General features: G+C 43.6%; 1 protein-coding gene across 3 annotated transcripts in view; it reads left to right on the forward strand.

Moving 5' to 3' along the window:
* The window catches only part of zdhhc14 (zinc finger DHHC-type palmitoyltransferase 14), a 36,084-nt gene that overhangs the window by 18,372 nt on the left and 1,949 nt on the right, over positions 1 to 15,763 (forward strand). For all 3 annotated transcript variants that reach the window (XM_068721743.1, XM_068721746.1, XM_068721744.1), the window contains exons 4-9: positions 3,960 to 4,112; positions 7,550 to 7,687; positions 8,964 to 9,012; positions 10,439 to 10,541; positions 10,776 to 10,885; positions 12,676 to 12,781. In XM_068721743.1, coding sequence (XP_068577844.1) covers positions 3,960 to 4,112; positions 7,550 to 7,687; positions 8,964 to 9,012; positions 10,439 to 10,541; positions 10,776 to 10,885; positions 12,676 to 12,781 — 659 coding nt within the window. The remainder of the gene's footprint in view (positions 1 to 3,959; positions 4,113 to 7,549; positions 7,688 to 8,963; positions 9,013 to 10,438; positions 10,542 to 10,775; positions 10,886 to 12,675; positions 12,782 to 15,763) is intronic.

Here is a 15,763-nt window from a genome sequence, read left to right on the forward strand (position 1 = left end):
AGTGAATAAGTGTCTAAATGAGACTAAACATCAACCCAGGAACACTAGTCTGCCTTTAGCGTCATGGTGGTGACGTGAAGTCATGTGACCTTTAGTGTAGTTTGTTTGCAGCTTAATGTTTTTAACCTTTTTGATTGTATTTATGCTTCAAAAAAAATGTTTAATTTGTGAAAATGATCTTGCTGAAAAAGCATGCAAGCATCACACTTCTGTTGGCCACAGAGCTTATTTTCTGCAATAATCCCAAAATTAGCTTTTTGTCGAGGGATGCTAAGATGCTAAATTATAGCATCGCAGGATTAGCTTTCAATAATATGTCAACCCGCAGCGCTCTATATGTTACTGCCACTTTGTTTTATGTTTTATTGCTTTTATTTGCCCTCAAAGTCTGAGAGTCTGCTGGTTGTAGCGCGTCGGTGCAGACGGACCGCTCCACATATTTTATATTTTATTGGCCAAGCTATACATTCACCATAACAAAACAGTCACAGTTGTAGTTCAGCTGTCAACAGTTGGGATATTTGAATAACTACGCTGCTTAACAGCAGCACATCAGACCAGAAGAACAGTGGAAACACTGCAGTGTTGTGTTGGTCCATGCTAATGCTGCTGTTTTATGCTGTGGCCACATCAAGAAATTATGCTAAGCAGAAAACCAAATTTAAAACAGCTTGGCACGGCCACAAAAGTCCCATAATCCTCTGAAGAAGCACTGGCACGTCTATTTACACGGCATGCAAAGCTGGTCGGCTGCTGCCGTTTCAACTGTGTGACGCTCTGCTCGTCTTGTGGTCGGACAGCAAAGCTCTTTGCAATAAAGATGCACACATAACAGATAAACTGACGTCGCAGACTGATCATCGATGCATATCTCACTCCTTCTCCACATGTGAAGTTAGTTTGTTAGTAAAGAGATGTAACCTGTTGTGGAGCAGTGATGTTTCTAGGCAATCCAGTGTTAAGGCTCGGTTAAAAAAAAGCTGCTTATTTATTTGGTAAAGCAGTGAATAGCTTCCATTTAGCCATCAGCTAATCCTTACTGTAATTGTTTTGGAGTGACATCGATATAAATTGGAGAGGTAGAACGGTTTTCCTATTTCATGGCTTGAATACAATAAGAATTACTCCTATTATGACATTAAGAACCACACTAAGCAAAACTAGGGGGATAATAATAAAATTATTTTTAAAAATAATCTGCATTCAAACAAAACACAGTTGGACTGTTGTAAGTGTTCATGGTTTCCAGATTATGAGACGTTGTTGTTCCCCACCATGTGAGTGATCGTTGCAGTACACTGGAGCCTGCAGGAGGAGCTTTAGTCCTCGATAGCTTGTGCACAAAACAACGTTCCACTGTTTGTTCAAGAGTTACCACATGGGCATATGTCCCATTTATACCGTTTATAAAAACATTGTTTAACACCAGCTTCAGATCATCTGTGCTACTAAATGTCTGCTGTCAAACTTACAGAACTGAACTCGTCTTTTTGTGTTTTACAAAGTCTTATTCGTAATTGGGAAAATCCTTTATCTTTAATCTCATGATTGATAATTCCCACTTTTTTTTTAATAGTGCGTTTGAAACCGTTTTCTGTCTAGTCAGCTGTTGTGTGACAGGACCGTGAAATGGCTGCTTGACTGCACAGGATTTGCTGGTGCCTCGTACATCTTGGCAGGCAGCTTGAGGTCAGTAGTGCTGTCCGTTAGCCAATAGCCATCATCATTGTACGCTTTTCCATCTGTGAAGGTAAAGGTCCCCAGTTTTCTCTCCTCCACATACACAGCGGGGTAGCAATTAGTTTCCCATTATACCTCACCAGGCAACGCCTAGCACAGTTTGGCTGACATTGAATCCTCATTTAGCTTTTGTATATGAGGGTGTGAGTGGGCAGTGTGTGTGTGTGTGTGTGTGTGTGTGTGTGTGTGTGTGTGTGTGTGTGTGTGTGTGTGTGTGTGTGTGTGTGTGTGTGTGTGTGTGTGTGTGTGTGTGTGTGTGTGTGTGTGTGTGTGCGCGCTGTTGCATCACTTCCTATTCTACCTAGCTTTATTTTGGCTTCAAGCTCTCAGGCCTTTGAGGGATCTTCCACTACGCAAGAAGATTCGTTTGTCAGTTACCAGTGACTTTGTCCAGCAGAAAGGCTTCTTTGGCTGTGATGTTAGGTTGAGATTTTATTTTTCGACTGTGACAGCTTAGCCTGTTTATGACAGTTGATGTTTAAAAGCGGCGCTAGCAGGCTGACATGATCGCTTTTTCCCTCTACTCAGCTGCATCTAATTGCTGTCTGTTTGGTACGACTTAAACACGTCTTATGTATCTTTATCTTCCTGACAGCTTCTTTCCCAGAGATCTCAGAATGCTCTTCAGAGAGGTTTCCTCTAACGCTTCAGACAGCTTCGGAACAGACAGTTTGTTGTCACAGCTCTTTATTTCACTCGAGGCGCTAGTATAACCAGAAATGTACTATCAACACCTAAACAACGGGACTTCTCCCGTGTGCTTTAACGCTGTAGTAGCTGGATTGTTCTCGCACTCCCCTCAGTTGTTGTCTACTGAGAGGGCAGACGAACAGAGGGAGTGTTGGAGGAGAGAGGAGAGCGCTCCGTCGGCATTGATCACAATAGAGACAAATTCAATAGAACAGAACTGACTGGCTGCGTTTCCTCTGCTCCCCTTTTAGACATGTCAAACTCCCACACAATCCTCTCGGTCCCTATACAACCCCCACTAACACACACACACACACACACACACACACCACTCTGTTAGCAATGCTACAGGCCTCTGTGTAAATGATCTCAGGATGATCATCCTACACACACTATCTCCTACTCTCAGGGTGCCTGAGAGTAAAGCGAGCTGATGATGCAGGCTCTACCTTTTTTACGGCTCAAAAATCACCATCATTGCTCGCATCCTTAAGCCTCGGCTGTCTCACTCCACCAAAAGCCATTTGAAGCAGTTTGCCAGCTTTTATCTGTTTCGTGTTATAGTCTGAGGATCGTGGCGTTGAGTGCATGTTGAATTCCAGACTTCAGCTTAAGTCACTGTAGCAGCTGATTTCATGTTATTCAGAAAAGAGGGAGCCGCTTGTTTTAGTTTGGTTGCGTTTCATCAGCAACACAAAAGGTTTGACACTGAACCTGTGAAGCTCATACTAAAGAGCTAAACTGGTGGAAGTAATTAAATATAATGAGCTGTGTGGGTTGTCCACGTTCAAACCTTTTAAGCTACGGATATCGTGACATATAACTTTTTATCGGAGCTACAGATAATTACACAGCAGTAAGGATTTCACCAAAGCCTTGTTTCTTATTCTTATTCTTCTTCTTATTCAACAGCCTCAAGACGAATCCAAGCAGACAACCTGAACACATTATAGACGGTAGAATCTAGTGGATTCTATTGGCTCCTCTTACAAATAGAGAAATGTCTTATCTATACTTTTATAGTCCCTCAAGAGTTTTTACATCATTTTATTACTCTAAAGACATAATGATTCAAGCATGACATTCTTCATATATTATGTTTTTATGTTTTGAAGGCAGCGTGACCTTTATTCTAGCAAGACAGCATTACACAATACCGCTTTACACCTTGCATTAAAATAGGTGTTGGTTCAATCTGATTTCAATTGGATAGTAAAACTACACTGATGTAATAGTTTATAATCTCTTTACTTTACAGCCTATTCAGTCATTCACATTTTGGACATGATTGGATTCCTACTATGTCTCTTCCAGAAGTTTGCCAAATACACAGATAGTGGTTGTTTTTTTGCCACTGGAATATTCACAACACACCATCAATGCCACATGCACACTATAGTACTGTCTGTGTGTGTGTGGGAGTCAATTAGGGCCTGAGTGAAGCTGTCAGAAAGCGCTGTGCAGTAGTGATCGCTTTGATTCTTATGTGTCTCTCTCTCTCTCGTTTTACTCTCTTTGATCTTACCAAGATGTGGCTAATGGCAGTACAGGCTACAGGCCTCCTCCCAGGACCAAGGAGGTGGTCATCAACGGCCAGACGATCAAGCTGAAGTATTGCTTCACCTGCAAGATCTTCAGGCCGCCGCGGGCCTCCCACTGCAGCCTCTGTGACAACTGTGTGGGTGAGTGAAAACGACGTTCTCTGACTGTGAGGTTTGTTGTGTTTGGCTGGTATTTTCTGTTAGCACCGTCATTTCTGCCACGTTCATTTTGAGAAATTGGTATTATCAACAGAAATCATGTTTAACCTGTTTTAGAAAAAAAATGAGATGGCAAGATAAATGTTTAGTTTATGATGCATATCTATAGGGAATATACAGTACATATGCTTAGAGGCATTCGCATCTGCACAGAGGAGAAGGAGGGAATAGTTACCATGAGAACAACAGAAAGAAAACAGCAGCATAATGGTTGAGTTTTACTGCTCTTCACAACTGCATTCTCCGTCTCTGGAGACAAAGGGAAGAGCACAGCTAGACAATTACTAAAAGATGGAGACAGAGATACAGAGACCTGCGTGTCTGCATCTCTCTCATCAGGCTTTTTTTTTTTTTTTTGCGATGCTCACTCATCAGAGACCACTCCATCTTTGAATGTCTATTTCCTTGTCAGAAGTGGCACTGACTGAAAACCTGGGAGACAGAGATGAGGAAGTAGTAAACACAAGAAGAAGAAGAAGATGAGGAGTTGGTTGTCAGATGTGGCAGATGCACACTGGCAGGAAGGAAGACAGACTGCCAGCTGAACAAAAAGATGGGAGGCTAGTCATTTTCACAAACCGGCGATGTTCACATTTTAAGTGGTGAAGCTCAGTTTTTGTTTAAAATGTAATTAAAATAGATATCCTGCCTAAACGATAAAGTAAATGAATGGCCGACCGATTCAAACCAGTACAATCACAGGAGGTGCTTTTGATTCGTTTCAGACGCAAACATGGACACAGCACTGTGTGATCTTCTAAATCCAAATCATTTGGGGATGAGCCTTAACAAATGTGTTTAGATCATAGTGGCTGTGAGCCACAGATGGGAGGGATATAGACACATAGTGGGTCTGTCCATGTGGTGGGAGTGATGAACTCCAGTGATGAATGTCACTTGTAAAACATGGCGTCTCTCTTATGAAAACTGCTTTTACCTTCTGCTCTCAAAGCTCCAGGTCTTCACCCAACGTGGCTCCATATCCCAGAATGAATCAGTCGGTTCAGAGATAAACGGTGTGAATAGTGGCACAGGGAATAAGGTCATATGCAGGAGGACCAACATTCATATATATACTGTATCATGAGTTTTCTCAAAGGAAGTCGTGCTAATGTTTGGAAAATGCAGATCACATTGGCATTAAAAAAACAAAAAGCCTGTCTCTCTGTGTCTACATTTTGGTTCTGTAAACGCTAGGGGGGCTAACAAGCTCTTAAATAAGTTAGCAGCCAGAATGGATAGAGCCTCCCTCGTGGAAGTACAGGATAGGAATGCAGTAGAGTCACTTCCTTTTTAAGAGGGTTATCCCCGTGGGAGGGATGGAAGAAGCTTATGAGAGAGCAGAATTGTGACACACACACACACACACACACACACACACACACACACACACACACACACACACACACACACACACACACACACACACACAGAGATCGCTTTGCTTTTCCCCCCTTTTTCTTTCTTCACTATATATACTAACAATAACATGGTGTCACTGTTGGTGTTTTATTATCAGTTGTAAGGTTAATAGGCTTGTAAAGTTCTGGGATTTCTCAAAGTGGAAACCTTCCGTGGGAATATACAAGAATTTAGAGGGAATTTGTGGGAATTCAATGTTGGTGTAATTTGCTCAGGCTGTATTTACCACATCGTATGCAGCTAGAAACAAACTTTTACGATTAAATGGGCATACTTTAACCACCAAAATGTCCATAAGACCTAGTATTGCTTTTTTTATGTAATAAGTCTGCTATTTTAATGGAAATTTTCAGACGTTTGTAATCCTAAGTGTTGATAAATATTGATGTGTGGGCAGAGGGTTGGGATTTTAAGAGTGGTCTTAGGTCTGTCGTCTGCTGCTTTCCATCCTCTGATTTGCTTAATTACGCAACATTAGATTGAGATTTAACGACACTCTTGGGGGAGAGGAACGTTACAAACAAAAAATACATCAAAGAATATCGGCACATAAATAAGAATATATTAGATCATCATGAAGCTGTCAGAGTTGTTGTTGCTCGCTCTTGGTTTTACTTTATAGTCGCCATCGAAGGGATGATGCTACCGAGCGATCAGCTGGTCGCCTGGTCTCTATTAGCAGACGTTCCTAATACCTCGACTTCATTCTCATCTTTAGGTCTAAAGTCTCTACGTCAGTAAATCTTTATTTCACGCTGTGATGGCTAACGTTAAACTGTGTAATTAATCACGTCCTCGGGGGGGGGGGGGGGGGGGGGGTAGCTGAGTCGTAGCGCTTGTCCCCTTTCATCTTGTCTGACTAGAGGCTGAGCTGAATGTCCCAGACGCACTTTAACTAGGCATTGATTAGTGAAGACAAAAGCAGGTCAGCTCACTTCACTAAACAAATAATGGCTCTGATTAGTAAGTTAAGTAACTACCGGCATGCACAGCTAGCAGTCCACCCTCAGAGGTAGGAGGGTGGAGTTAGGACTGATTGAATAATCACGCTAACAATAACTGCTCCTGCAATCAGTTAAAAGGATAAGTATGCTGGAGTACAATTTCTTTAATTAACATACCACTTACTAATTTTCATCTGAAAGCATTTCACATTCATGAAGTAATTAAACTTATCAGACTGCATTCAGATGCAAGTATTTCTGAATTCCAGACATTTAATTCCCTTAAATACCACCAATATTCAGACGAAAGAGGCTCCACTATAACACTGTCATTGTTGAGATGCATTCTCTGTACCAAGGTGGCTGACAGGCAGTGTTAACAAATTGGACAACCCCAGTCGTTCCTATCTGCATGATCTCTATGGAAGGAACCCGGCTGCCTGGACAACACTGTCCTCAAACAGCTTGACATATTCCTAAGTTGTATGTTATATCCAGCATCTCAACCCTCCACAGACCCAGTGTCAGGGGAACTGTTTCAGCCATGCACAGTCATGTTGGGCCTTTAACTTTTATTTGCTGTTTTTTTTTTTTATAAATAGCCAGCTTGTGCTATGTGAAAAATGTGTATATTGTTATGCCAAGACCCAGAGGGACATTTCCCCTTTCCCCTAATGTCCTAGGGCTCCGGACTCCTAGTTTGTGTTGGCATGCACTGAAGTAACCTGTTTTTTTTTGGTTTTTTTAAATGTCTTGTAAATGAAAAACCTGGCTTCACTAATTGAGCGTTGACAAGTTCTAGATGTCTTCTGGAGAAACCAGGTTTCTGGCAGGGTTTGTACAAGAGCAAATGAACATGACGAAGACTTCAGACAGGAGGCATATCACTGCGGCAGCAGCGTGCTGGGGATAAAAGGATCGACTTGTGTGACTTCCTGTATCCAAAATACTTTCCCTCCATCTGTCTCTCTCTCTCTCTCCCTGTCCATGCAGAGCGCTTTGACCACCACTGTCCCTGGGTGGGGAACTGCGTGGGAAGGAGGAACTACCGTTTCTTCTACATGTTCATCCTCTCGCTCTCCTTCCTCACCATCTTCATCTTCTCCTTTGTCATCACACACATCATTTTACGTAAGTAGCTGAGGGACGGGGAAAAGGACATGTGCTCAGACATGGTGCAGATACTCTCTCACACACACACACACACACACACATTCCTCCTGGCTGTGCTCTTGGTGTGTTTGGAGCCAGCAGGTTGTAAGTGGGCGTTGTGAAAAGCTGCAGCATTCTGGCTTGTTACCATCTTTCCAGCTGGGGGGGGTGGGGGGGTGTAAATGACCATATATACGACTTAATACTCTGTTCATGGTGTGAGCATGCAGAAGACATGCAGTACAGTTGTGCTAAGACCTGTTTGTCAGGTAGTTGCAGTCCTCCAGTGCTAACGTATGAGCTCATCGGCCACGACCAGTGACCTGCTGATCTTATATTTCATGATGCACGACTATTTTGATGTTGCACAAGCACCATGGAAATTAAACACGGCAGCGGCGCACACACACACACACACACACACACACACACACACACACACACACACACACACACACACACACGCCGTCGGTGTGGAAGTTCTTCTGCAGGAGTGAAGAGGACAAAAAGATTACAATTTGAAACACCTGGAAGTCCAAAATAAGCCTTGACAGAACAACCTTACAAACATTTGGAACAACTTATTCAGACACTTAATCTATTATATTGTCATTCACTTCCATGCATGCTGCTCAGACTAATTGGCTCTTCTGCCAACAACAGCGCCGGGCCTCTCCCTCTCCTCCTGCACCATGTGCAGTCAGTAGGTAGGTGTGGGGCAGGCAGGAGATAATATTATATGATATAACAATTTCATAACTAGTTTTGTATAAATAAACAGTTTTAGATGATGGACAGTTGACTCTATAATAGGCAGTACACAGTATAGAATAATACACTCTGTGGTTGTTCTCTATGTATGAACATTAGAGCTGTCACAATATCTCATCCTCACTACACGATTACTACACTTACCTACATGTGGCCAAAATAATTCACAATAATATCGTAATATTCATAGAAAATGAATCAATTTAATTTCTAATTTCTTTGTTTATCGTCTCTTTATTTAGACTCAAAATACAAGCGTAGGGAGGTAATCATAACTCTATAAAAAGCAAGAATGGGAAGCCAAAAATGTGTGTTTAATGCTGATATGCACCATTGTGTGTGTGTGTGTGTGTGTGTGTGTGTGTGTGTGTGTGTGTGTGTGTGTGTGTGTGTGTGTGTGTGTGTGTGTGTGATAGCATGTATAAGTGATGGCGAACGCAATTGTATAATGTTCTAATGGAAACTCGTCTCTCTCTGTTCACAGGCTCCCATCAAAGCGGGTTCCTCAACGCACTTAAAGACAGTCCTGCCAGATATCCTTTCACTGAAATAGACCTTTTTGGCATTTATTGTGCAATAGGTGTTCATTAAGTGTGATTGTCTTTCTTTATATACTTCTCTGTCCATAGTGGCGAGACTAACTAGCCCCGCGAGGACCCATACAGGTCATCCTGTAGTTCAGAATTACTCGCATAACATGCCTTCTCAACGCATTCACATCGATACAGTACTTGAATAACCGGAGTGCGTCCGATTAGTGTCGCTCCATCAGGGTAACGCGTCACGCACAGCAGCTCCTCTCCCCCGTCTCTGTGGATTGATTCAGTCAGTCCTTGAGTCCCTCTGCTCTAGCTTCACTCTACACAGATGTCGTGTGAGTGGGATTTGATGCGAGCGCCGCCATGTCGGTCTGTGTGCTAGATGCCAAGTGTGTGAGAAGACGTCTTAAGCTGCAGCTGTTACAAATACCCTGAAAGTCGGCTTTATTGTCTCAGCACAACATCAGTGATAATCATGTGGACTGTGGTAAGTCAAACGGTGTGTTTTGACGTTGCTTTAAACTTCAAGTTTTCACACCATTTTACAAAATATATCAATTCAATAGAAAAATCTGAACACGGATCTTCTAATAAACAAAACCAAAAGGCATGTTTGGAGAATCTGAACTGCTCTCTCTCTCCCTCCCTCCCTCCCCTCCCCTCCCCTCCCTCCCCCTCCCTCCCCCTCCCTCCCCCCTATGTTCTGAGTGAGATAACTGTTTCTCTGGCAGAGAAATGTGTGCCAAGCCAAGCTGATAATGGTCTGTGTCCTACAGGACTTTAAGTAAAGGGGAACTGCTGTCGATAGTATCGCAGCAGTCCTTTGTACTTGGTGAATGATGACATGTTTTGTCCTCGCTAAGGAGGAAGAGAGGAAAAAGACGAGGGGGATTAAGAAAGAGAAGAGGGTAGATTGTGGGTATTTAGTTGATTTTTACAGACAGACTCTTTGAGTATGTAATCTTCTACTGACCTACCACTATGCCTACAGGGACTTAGTGTCTGGCTGTTTGTAGGTCTTATTTCATGAATAAGATATTCTCTTAGAGGCAGTATCCTAAGATATCGTCGAGGGCCGCTGTGTTGTTTCCACCCACCCCCCCCCCCCCCCTGTAAAGGCAGGATTCATCAGTGTCTGTGTTTTATGTGGAGCAGAGAAAATTAGCAGCGTCCTGCAGTCCCAGCCAGATGAACTGGTAACTAGGAACTATTGGCAAGAGGAGGACAGCCCTGAGGCTGTAGGTCAGTAGCCTAGCTGTTAGAACTCGTGGATATTTGGTCCATGCTGTCTCCATATGGGTCTATCATGTGTCTGTCTTTGCGTGTCTGGGCTTTCACATTATTGTCTTTCTGCCACAGTTTGTATTGAACCCGTTCTCACGCCTATTGAAACAATTATTCCTTGACGTAATTGCGTCACTGTGCTGGAGGTGGTGGTGTGTTTCTTTTCGGTCTGGTCCATAGTGGGCCTCTCAGGCTTCCATACATACCTGATCAGCTCCAACCAGACCACCAATGAAGATGTGAGTATGAAATAGACATCAGACAACATGACGCGTGTGCTGAAAAGAACCCTGAACATTCAACATCCATATTAACAGAAAAATGGATTGGTTATTGCGTCATGAGTTCGATCCCTGTTCGTGCCATAAACACATTTAGTCTTAGACGCGTCGCAACACTTGAACGTTATCTCGAGTCGTGGTTTTTCTAGCGGGGACACTTGAGGAAATTATCTGTTGCATGGTCTCTTCCAGATAAAAGGTTCATGGTCTTCTAAAAGAGGGAAGGACAACTATAACCCCTACAGCCATGGCAATATATTCACCAACTGCTGTGCAGCGCTGTGTGGACCCCTGCCACCAAGGTATGACGTGTGTTTATTATTACGTGGTGATTTATTCATTCTTAGATGCCCACATGACATGTAAGCCCTATCATTCACTGCTCTGCGAAAACCCATTCAGTCACAGCACCTGTTATCCCCCCCCCCCCCTCCAATTGTAATTTTGAGTTTTGTCCAAAGGCTAAAATAGAGCTGTTAGTCAAGACTCCTTTTGATGTGAAGAGCTGCTTTGAAACCAGTCCGCCTGCAGCGTTTTCTCTATACATAGCTGCTAAGATACAGCACTAGTGGAAAGGATTTCAAGCCCATTTTAACCAAATCCAAGATCAAAGTTGGCTTAATATATTAGATTTCACACTTTTGCTGTTCATGTGATTCAACAAGAATACAGGCCAACTGTCACAGCTCCATCCTCGTGTCCATGTGACTGTAAATGTCAGTACACATTGCACATTCCCTCCCAGCTTCTTTCACTTCCACGTTTTTGCTCAACAATTCTCATTACTCATCCTGTGAAACTGTAGTTCTTGATTCCTGCGACTGAAACTGCTCTTTCCTTTCTGTCATCACGGTTCCAAATGTGTTCGTGCTCACCCACTCCACAGAGATACATCCTATCTGCTCTTATCTTTACTGTCCACCGTACCCACTTTGTAGATACAACACTCAAAATGACGCCGTCAAGAGGTCACAACCATCTTTGCCTTTGCACTCATTTAAGAGCACACAGTCTGTAGTTCAGCACATGCATACAGTACCTTGTCAACGTACTAAATACATACATAGAGGCACATACACTCACACGAAGTATAAGAAGGAATGTTTCACCTCCGCGTCGGACCATGCAAGCAACGCTGCTCCTCACACACACACACACACACACACACACACACAGAGAGACAAAAGCTTCCTGCATTTCATTACCTGCTGAGACCTTGACTCACACCTTCTTATGCACCAGCCTACACATTCCGCTATTCATTACCAGCAACACAAGCCGCCTGCTGTAGGTTCCCGGAGTCTGTATCTGTGATTCTAGCAAACCATTTCCACCTGAATCCAGCTCAGTCCCACTGGAACACGCTGTCAACTCGCTTTCTGTTAAATGATTACCCTGCTCGCACTGTTTAACACCTCGTGTGTGTGTGTGTGTGTGTGTGTGTGTGTGTGTGTGTGTGTGTGTGTGTGTGTGTGTGTGTGTGTGTGTGTGTGTGTGCGTGTGCGTGCGTGCGTGCGTCAGATCAACCTGTATCTGGCTGCCATTATCACATACATCTGGCCCATGACTACGTGTGTGTGTGTGTGTGTGTGTGTGTGTGTGTGTGTGTGTGTGTGTGTGTGTGTGTGTGTGTGTGTGTGTGTGTGTATATGCATACCAAAAGTTCAGCAGGTCATGGTCTAACCAGCTGTGTCAGAGTTCTGCATTAACGATGGGACAGAAACTGTGATTCACTGCAGGATGTATTACCAAGTTGTGATTGTATACGTGTGTGTGTGTGTGAGTGGTGAGCTGTTGTCTCTCTTAACAGTGGAGTACCGCTGACACACACGGCCATTTGCACTCTGATAATCCCACCTTATGTTGAGTCAACCTGGCTGTAGATACAGTATCAGCCTGCTGTTGCATTCAGTGACTACAGTCCGACCATTTCATTTAAACATCTGTGCTTTAAGGCTTTCAGTGCTCCAAAGAATCGAATGGTTACACTGCTCTACTGTGTGAAACCTGTGACTGCCATTCGCTTTGTTAATATTTGTGAATGAATGCTGAAAACAATGCTTTTCTTCCCTCTTTGTTTCTCTCCGACTAGCCTCATTGACAGAAGGGGCTTTATCCAATCGGACGCGCCACAGCTGGCACCACCAACCAATGGCATCACCATGTACGGGGCCACCCAGTCTCAGCAGAGCCACATGGTAAGACACTGACCTGACTCTCATGACAGCTACCCTGTCAGATACAGCAGAAGTTCTGCTCAGTAACTGGAATCTTGCATGGGAATGGTGGACTAACAACACTAACAATGAAAACCACTAAATAGAGAAATAATTCCAGAAGGAAGGTGTTTTTTTTGGCCCAGCTGTTTCTCTCTCTATCCAGACATTGAAGTGTTTCTCATCCAACCAGATTGAAACGAATGAAATCGCTTCTGAATTTCAGAGAGCGAGTCGGTGATGTTTTCAATGTTGCATGTGTCGCTCCATGTCGTCTGTAAATTAGGTCAGCGAAAGCAAGGAGGGGTCCTCCGAGCGTGGCTGTCTGTGCTGAGGTGGAGCAGGAATCAGAGAGGGATGATATAAAATGCAATCTATACACCGCAGTCAGTAAACGGATGAAATGTCTCTTAAAGCCTTGGAGAGAATAGCTGGTGTGGTGGAGCGGACATTGTTCTAACCTCACTCTGGTGCCTGAATAGAAGCAACAAGTCCGCTGTTGTTCACTTTAGCCGTTAACCTCACTCATCACATGCTAGATTTAAGGCCTATTCACACACGGCTACTAAAACGTCTCTCACTGGTGCCTCCCCTCTGCGCCACAGTCACCTCGTTGTTCTCGTCCATGCTCGACCTCATCCTGTCAGTTCTCATCGAGACGTGGAACATGGAACGTCATCTGTCTCCAGGTCTTAAATGTGTGGACTACTTGTCTGAGAGCCATAAGAGCATTCCCTTACGTTAGCACATTTAGTAATATCTGTGTTCTCTAGCGGTCCTGATTAGCAGCCAGAGTTGTCCTATTGTGCCGGCTGCTGGCCATTAATGCGCACACTGAAACGGAGTCAGCTGTTTACCTAATCTCCCTTTGTTAGACTCGGTTACATGCCACATTGGTAACGCGGGAGGGACTATTTTTGAGTATCATCTCCCTACGCCGACCGATGCAACTCACTTCATCGCTATAAAAATCCTTTTTCTTTAGAAATTGGAGCTGGACCACACTGTCCACATTGCATTGTCACATCAAGTAGGGTTTTACAGAGACTGCTGCTTAATTTAGTTAAACCCGCGATGAGTAGAAGTCTCCCGTCACTTTAATTTGATTTCTACAGAGGAGCGCAGGTGGGTGCTTTTTGGACAAAGTCTGTAAATGTACATGAAGTGTGTGTGAGTGAAAGAGTTATAAAGGGGCAGCAGAGAAGTGAATTATAAAATGAAAATGTGTTGTATTTTATTCATATTTTGAAATGTATTACTATTGTTTTAGCTCTTAATGTTAGGTTACACTCATCAGTAGTCGGTCAGCCACGTGACGTCTTGATGTCGTAAAACAAGTCGCGCACGGATCAACACTTCTGTGCTTCAAGATTGCGGAGAATGAATACAGTACAGGAATGAATAAGCACTGACTTAACAGCCCCTGAGGGCCACCAGACACAGAACCGTTGGCCGGTCAGCGCTCTTGGTTTAGCTGAACGTTTAAACGAATGGACTCTGCGCTGTGTGTCTGTAGCGTTGAGCCGGTTAATGCGTTTTTGGCCAGTGAAAGCCCCGTGTCTCTGTGAGGTAGTTCAGTCTGTGATGCAGCCTGGTAAGAAGAAGCCTGGCAAAGCGGTTGCCATGGTAACAGTGTAACCTCGATAGCATAAAACCTCCGTCCGGGTTCGGAGGTGGTCTCGGGCAGCTTGATTGACAGCAGTCAGTCTCAGCCTCCAGTTAAAGGGTTCAGTTCACCCGAAATTACGAAGATCAAGAAAAATGAGAAACTATGTTTTGTGATAATTGGTGCACTATTTGCTTTGGCCTTGTAAATCTTTCTAATTGAGGGCTTGTCTTCCTCCTTTCCTTCTTCCTCCGTCCTTTTTCTTTTGTGAGCTGTGAGCTATTTTATTATAACACACACACACACACACACACACACACACACACATACATACAGAGTGCAACTTGATCGACCACCGTTCCCTTGTTCACGGTTCCACATTGAGTGATGAGTCACTGTCAGTTTATTAAAGATAAGTGATGAACAGAGGGGTGGTAGTCTCCTGTTCTTCTTAATCAGGCCAGTTCAACCAAATGTAGTGCAAGTCAAACGGACAACTTCTTATCAATCACAGCAAACGGTGGTGCGTCTGTTAACCATCTCGCCTCAAAACGTGTTTAAAGATGGAAAATAAACGGTGCCAGCTTTGGGACATTTTTTTTTTTAATTTTATATGAACAAGGTATGACTGCAGCTTATCATTATTTTGATTGTCAATTAATAATTTGGCCTGTAACATGTGAGAAAAATTGTTATTCCTCTCCACCACTAGAATGACATAATCCTGCTGTGGCATGTTGACTACTGAACACAGTTTAGTGATGAAATCGAGGTTTAAAATACAAATATAGGATTAAAAAAAAAAAGCTCTTTTATCCTTGTTGTGTCATCACTGCTATGTGTGAAAGCCAACCAAAACATTGCCTGTGCTGCTTCACATGCTGTCTGCTGTCCAAGGTTAGTCCATCAGCAGGCTACGTACATATTGTTCCTTGTAGTTCTCTCTCTCTCTGTGTGTGTGTGTGTGTGTGTGTGTGTGTGTGTGTGTGTGTGTGTGTGTGTGTGTGTGTGTGTGTGTGTGTGTGTGTGTGTGTGTGTGTGTGTGTGTGTGTGTGTGTGTGTGTGTGTGTGTGTGTGTGTGTCTGTGTCTGTGTCTGTCTGCCGTGGGGGATGGACAGCGCTGACTCAGACTAGATGACTGTTTTGTAAAACATGAGTGGGCCTGAAAGTAGAAAGAAAAAGGACAGAGCGCTGGATCCCTTTTTTTACTTTCCGTCCAACACACCGCTGATGATGTAGCGCTGCGCTAACGTGGCTGATGAGCGAGGCTTCCATGTCATTCCAGTCCAATGACCCTCGCTCTAATTAGTCTTCTCAACCAACTGGAGTGAGGCCAAGCTCATAAAGGTGATGAGTCG

Source organism: Cebidichthys violaceus, unplaced genomic scaffold (assembly GCF_023349555.1).
Source record: "Cebidichthys violaceus isolate CVI_PGR_0920_01 unplaced genomic scaffold, fCebVio1.0.p SCAF_28, whole genome shotgun sequence".
NCBI lineage: Eukaryota > Metazoa > Chordata > Actinopteri > Perciformes > Stichaeidae > Cebidichthys > Cebidichthys violaceus.